The sequence below is a fragment of the Miscanthus floridulus genome, chromosome 9 (assembly GCF_019320115.1).
Source record: "Miscanthus floridulus cultivar M001 chromosome 9, ASM1932011v1, whole genome shotgun sequence".
Lineage (NCBI taxonomy): Eukaryota > Viridiplantae > Streptophyta > Magnoliopsida > Poales > Poaceae > Miscanthus > Miscanthus floridulus.
The window spans coordinates 31,453,894-31,460,342 of NC_089588.1; the positions used below are offsets into that span (position 1 = coordinate 31,453,894).

The following is a 6,449-nucleotide window of genomic DNA, read 5'->3' on the forward strand; positions in this document are numbered from 1 at the left end:
GAAAAAGGGAAATTGACATTCTGCCAACATGTCACAATGCAACTGCTGATTTGATCTAGTCTTACTTATATCAGCTATAAGCAAAACTTTCCGAAGCAAGCAAAATACATCTCAATTTATCAGCTTGATGAGAAACCTTTTCCCCATCTGTACATAGAGAACTTCCAAATGATAGGCCAGGAGTATATGCTCTATCATATCATGGCTAATGCTACTGTAGAAAAAAGATGTCATTTAATCTTGACCCAATTGGACTATGATCAGATTAAGCTTACACAACATCAAAGTATTTCTCAAGCAGTCATGCTAAGTGCACAAGAACCATCCAAATAGCATCAGACCATTACATTGTAGCAAAATGGAGGGCAAAACTCACGAACTTCTAAGAAAATACTGAAAAATGATGTTTGAAAAACAAGATACAAGGAAATAGAGCCAAGAGGAATGAGCTAGTATGGACAAATACTACATTTCAGAGGCCATCTACAATCACAAAAATACGAATAAAAAACACATGAGTTTGATGTTTGCCATATCGATTTCAAATAAGCAACAATTATTATGTATGATGACAGTTGACCGTATGTCATAAACATACCTAGTCGACCAGTCCAAATAATACCTGCTACTACCATTGACATGCTGCTCTATCTTGACGCAACTTATCTCTCTCCTCTTTCATCTTGTTCGCAATCTCAATTACCTTCGGGTTAAATAAACGATCCATAACATATTTCTTTTCCTCTGCTTGTATTTCTTTTATGACACTTGGGTATGGATTTGGAGGTGGCTTCTTTCCTTCACTTCGGGCAATTTCTTTTAGTTCCTTGTATGCTTTCTTCTTTGCTTTCTTCTGTGTCCGATACTACATCTAGAAAAAGGATGGTGGTTATACAATAGATATATGTAATAAAACTAGTAGCATAACTTCAAATTTAAGTACAGTGAGGCCCAGAATTGAATTTTCTGTTTAATGGTGTTTGATAAAAATAAACAAAAGGATTATATAGGAGAAAAATTACATCTGCTACAGCCATCACATCATCTTCACGGACTCCTTGCTCTTTCAACTCCAGGACACGCCAAGCAAAAACTCGAGCTGGTGGTGGATCAAATCCACTTATCCTGAAAAGGATGGATAAACAATACATCTTGTGTTCAAAGCGAGAAACACAAATAAATCAAGTCCAAGAAATAGAGACGAAATATTCCAGAGAATAGGACCAAAACAGTAATGCCATCAGTAGTCGGACCAAAAAAAGAGTCATTTATCAAGCAGTAGCCTACAGATGGAAGCTGAAGATAGTCGCCAAGGTACCAAACTAATACTAGAATGTTCAAAAGAACAACGCTACTCAACAAATTCAAGAACCTCATTAATCTATTTGCAACTGTGCATCCTTCGTAATAATCAACTGTTTTCACTAATCCAACAATTATATAACAGCATTCATAAATTGCGTGATACTATCAGGCTTCAATGAGAAGGCCAAGCATGTCCCATATAAGGATGTACAATACAAATGGAACCCGTGCAAATTTCCAAACAGAAAAGCGAAATTAAAACATGAAAATTAAAACCTTGAATACTATTTTAACTATACAGCGTTGCAGGATCACGTTTCTATAAGGAAATAACATAAGAAAAGAGAAGGATTTTACTTGATTGCATCATGGTAGAGCGAATCCGGATGTTTTTTGTTGAACTTCCTAACATACACATCCTCAGGAAACTCGATCTTCTTGATCTTCCCCTCTGGGCGAGGAAATGTCACCGGCGGTGCCCTAATAAACAAGCGCCACTTGTTTCAGTAAACCAGAAAGCAACATGATGAAAAAGAACGGAAATGTTACATGAGACAAATGATAAAGACACTTTTAAACAAGTCACTAAGCATACATAGACTCAGTAGCCATCTTCGGTTTATGCAAATATACAAATTTAGCACAACTGAACCAAACGAAGCACCATAACACATATGAAACCAGCTGACGGCAACAGAAACTACAGTCAAGAATCACATCTATATGCAATACCATGGGGCTCAGGGTTTTATTTCGAGAACATATAGGAACCAGCACAGCGGTTTCAGCACAAAATCGTGTCATTACTACTACATCACTATCACTACATTTAGAGTTGCAGAGATCACTTAAGTATGAATTTTCTGACCAGGCAGTTTGTGTTCTTCAGTCATTTAAAGGGCAAAAGGTCGCCATATCATGCTCCTTGCAAAGAATTCATACTACCTCTTGCTATCTCATATAGTAGTAATTAGAAATTTTGATAACTGATTACGGACCAAGAGAAAAAAGATACAAATTCATACTAGCTCTTGTTATCTCATAAAGTGTTATTCTCAAAACAGAGAAGGCCTAATTCCCTGAAATACATGTACATAAATATCACTTCGACAATAATACATCATTGGAAGCAAAGAAATAATGGATTTAACTTACTAATCTGCCAGCTACTAAATGCTCTAATTGATTTAACTTACTAATCTGCCAGCTAATAAATGCTCTAATTAATTAAACAAGAGAGAAATTAAACCAAAGGCTAAATAAGAAAAACAGCACATGCTGCTATTGATCTAGTGCTACTGTCAACACACATGCAAAGCATTCTATAACGCTCAGTGCGACCATCGAGCTGATGTTGTTGCTGCATTCTATAAAGATAGTGCTGCAGCTTCTTTGTAACCATACCTACCACCGCAGAATCTAATTGGCAATACATACCTAACGACATAAACAATAGTTGACAAGTGAAGAGGAATTGTAAGTTTTCAGGAAGATGTCAGCGTCACCTGTTCAGAATCGCCCCATCGACGAAAAGCAGAAAAAGACTGTAGTCGTGACCATATATATTGGCCACCAACAAAGCTAATACAATAAAAGATCTTTTGATAAACAGAGAGCCCAGGTCCTTCCAAACCTGTTCTAACTGAAAAGCAAATGGAATCCATTAGATGTTGCTCAGATAATACTCATCTATGTATCAGTAGGAAACAACACAAACCAGTATGGAACAAACTCCTAGGAAGGTTACAAATGAGATAGTTTGGCTAAGATAACCTTGGTTTGGTTCAGTTCATTTGCTGCGTTGACTTCAACTTTTGTTTTTACAAAGAAAAAGAGATTGCCTATGGCATGCAATGTGAAAAGGCAAGATCCAACCAAGCTGTAATTTGATATTACAAGGATGCACAGCAAGAATCTCCCAAGAAACAATAATTATAAGCAGGCCTTTACTGTCCTGCTTGTTGACCTACTTCCGAGAGCGACACCACCAACTAGATAAACCACTAGTATCTGGCTGAGGAAAAATACCCTGAACTGAAGACCAAGTTTCAGGAAAACCTCAAACCAGGCCTGACGGGAAAACACACGAGAGACTACAAGATGTTGGATGGTTTAACAAATTTTTGTCATCCAATAGTCATTATTTTCTATTTTCCTCGTATAATCAAGAAAATAACCTTAAGCAATATTGTTCAGGGAAAAACAGATAAACAATAATCAAAATATTTGAAGTGATTCCACCAAACAAGATGACCATAATTCAACATTTCACTCTACTGTGCATTCTTATTAGATATTTCTACAAGCAATGATTGGGCTATCTTGTTGAATCTGTGGTGATTTGAAAATTTCACTTGAATAAGTTGCAAAAAAGTTGCTACATCTTTAATTCACTAAAAATAAAAAGGGAAGGTAATTAGCATAATTCTAAATGCAGCCTCTGTACGCAAAGTTAGACCCCACAAGAGAATGGATCAGCCAACTATAACATACTAGGGGCCTCAACCAAAGCATGTAAGCAAAGGGTATTGTAATGTAAAGGAAATGCACAAAATGATGTGCTTTGTCTAAAATGTTCAGCAAAACATTATGACCAGCATGACAGATACAAGGGCAAGACAGTATGACCAATATGAAATCAGACAAAATATTATAGCAATTGACATAAAACTTTAATAGAAATACCTTCTTTTCCAGTGATGGGTGCTGCCCGCTCATCTCTATACCTCAGGTTCATCAATGCATTGCCTGGGGTTGGCTTGTCAACCCAAATTGAGAACCTCCAGATGAGGAACTCAAGGAAAGCATCAAGTTCAGGCTCGTATTGGAACAAGAGTCCTGGCTGATATGAAGAACAAGCATCAAAACTGAAAGCAATAACTAGCAGCACGCTTAAGTTCGGTGCAAACCTCAAACAACAGGCAAAACAGCAGAGTTAATAAAGAAAGCACCTTCACCAAGGAGAACACCTTGAGTAGCTGCTCTTTCAACATGGCAGACATCTCAACATCTAGCCTTGCAGCATCAAACTGGTTGACCCTAGATATTGAAATCGGGATAATGACCTGCATAAGAAAACGACATCAAATTCCACATTAACTGTGCTATGTGCCTGCAAGTATCACGCCCGTTCTGACAGACGGGTCAAAATCACAAAACCACTCTTTGCTTAAGAACCACTATATTAGTGAAATGAAAAAATTACGAACCAACAGCTGCATCAATGGTGGCAACTAAATATGCTTCCAATTCCAAGAGGTCAATATTATCCCAAAATTTCATATCTGTAGTACTTGATAAGCAAAACTGTAACCCAGAACAGCAAAACTAGCAGCCATGAGGGTCGTGAAATTAGTTGACTTCGCCCTCGGAGAAGGGCAAATTCCATATGCTTGTGAGGGGTTTCAAGTCTCTACCACTTCACATCTCAATATGCAGCATCGCAAAGTGCCATACAACAAAATTATAAAACGAAGCTAAGAACACTGGGGAAAACACAGGGGCATCTACCTTTGAGGAATCGCGCAGTGACTCCCACCGTGGGAGGAGACGGTGGAACTCAACGACCCATGCGTCCTGCGGCGGCGTCGGCCCCTCCGAGGCAGTGGCCGACTCAACCTGGGGCATAGGGGCAGGGGCGGATCCCCTATTTTCTGGAAAAGAAAAAAAAATCGAAATTTCTCATTTACCACATATGTATGTGCATGTAATTAGGTCTGTTGTGAATAGAAATGATGCCTAACTACAGCGGGAGTAGAGAGGTGGGGCCGAGGGGGTGTACCTGTACCTGGTGGATGCCGAGGTCACCGGAGGACCGCGCCGCCGTCCGACGCCAGCCGGTGAAAACACTAGCGCCGCGCTTCCAATCCTGCGCGACTCGCGAGTACGCGCGCGGTCGAGCGAAGGAGACAGGGCTCCCTCCTGCTACCGCTCCTACTGCTCCTGCTGCCACACCAGGCCCCTGTCACCATCTCCCAATTCTCAGATCCTCATTTCCCACCACCACAACAGCTCGCGAATCCTCGCGCTGCCGAGACGCCTCCAGCGTCCTCCTCCGCTTCCACAGCGGGTAGATCCATGGAGGAACGAAAGATGAGGGGAATCGGTGGATCGAGACACTTGTAATTAGATCAGATCCGGATGCGAGCCAGCGTCGGGGTGGGCGACCTAGGGAGAAGCCGGCGACCCACGAGCCTGGACGCGAGAGGGAGGGGGCGGGGTGGACTGGGGAGCAGCGGCCCCGGTGCGGCGGCCGCCGGCGTCTAGTGGGCTCCAGCGAGCGGAGCCCTCGGGTGTCCAGCACGGGAGAGACGAGACGAGAGAGAGAGAGAGGTGAGGGGATAAGGGAAATTTGGGATTTTCGAGGGAGAGGAGAGTCTAGGTTCTCCTGTGTGGCCAAACAAAAATCTACGAGCGAGCTTGATAGAGGTGGGACACGTGAGCTTAGCATGGGGCCCATTCTCTTTAGCGTCAGACAGATTGACGGTATATTTGGCTTTAGCGACAGATAGTTTAACGTTAAAAATCAATATCTTTAGCGATAGATAATAAATCGCTAAATGAGGAAGTAGCGACAGATGGCCCGTGAGTTATTTTTAGCGACAGATTATCCATCAATAAATATAATTTTTAGCGTCAGATGTCTGACGGTGATGCGGTATTGTGGTGTAGTGTTTATTGAGTTTATCTTCACTTTTGAGCATATCCGGAGGTTCCAAATTGGACCAGCTATGTAAGCTGATTTTGTCTGAAAATTTGGACTTAACTTTGTTTTTTCAGGGCTTATGATTCTATCTTATACCATAACTCGTATATTAACATTTCAATGCTTATTTAAATAATTTAATTAAAAAAACTCTTAAAACTGCTTAGATGATCATACATTCTATGTTTCTTGCATTAGATGCATCACTTTGAGCTTGTTTTGAACTGTTTTAAATATGTGTTTGCATTAAAACCTAATTTTGAGTACGTGCTTTGTTAAGAAACTTTAGATTTCACTTCAGCACATATGCTGGAAAATACATGATAAAATACTATTTTTCAAACCAAGAATTTAGTTGATTTTTTTAGTTTTTTGGAAAGCATTTTTTTGCTAAATAGACTAACTGAAACTTAAATATAGCAATATGGAAAGAGTTTAA

The 6,449-nt window shown here is 40.2% G+C and overlaps 1 protein-coding gene across 4 annotated transcripts; it reads right to left on the minus strand.

The window, feature by feature from the left end:
* Positions 1-289: 289 nt before the first annotated feature.
* On the minus strand, positions 290-5,685 carry LOC136483627 (peroxisome biogenesis protein 2-like). Of its 4 annotated transcripts, none has more exons than XM_066480736.1 (8): positions 5,087-5,685; positions 4,816-4,958; positions 4,275-4,370; positions 3,991-4,147; positions 2,811-2,947; positions 1,663-1,785; positions 1,023-1,125; positions 290-871 (listed from the first exon to the last, which is right to left on the minus strand). In XM_066480736.1, exons 2-6 carry the CDS (start codon positions 4,930-4,932, stop codon positions 1,726-1,728), a joined length of 567 nt encoding a protein of 188 aa, XP_066336833.1. In that variant the 5' UTR covers positions 4,933-4,958; positions 5,087-5,685; the 3' UTR covers positions 290-871; positions 1,023-1,125; positions 1,663-1,725. The 4 variants fall into 4 exon arrangements, with proteins under 4 accessions (XP_066336833.1, XP_066336832.1, XP_066336834.1 ...); XM_066480735.1 differs by having other exon boundaries at positions 4,257-4,370; XM_066480737.1 differs by lacking the exon at positions 2,811-2,947 and having other exon boundaries at positions 4,257-4,370.
* Between the last annotated feature and the right edge of the window lie 764 nt (positions 5,686-6,449).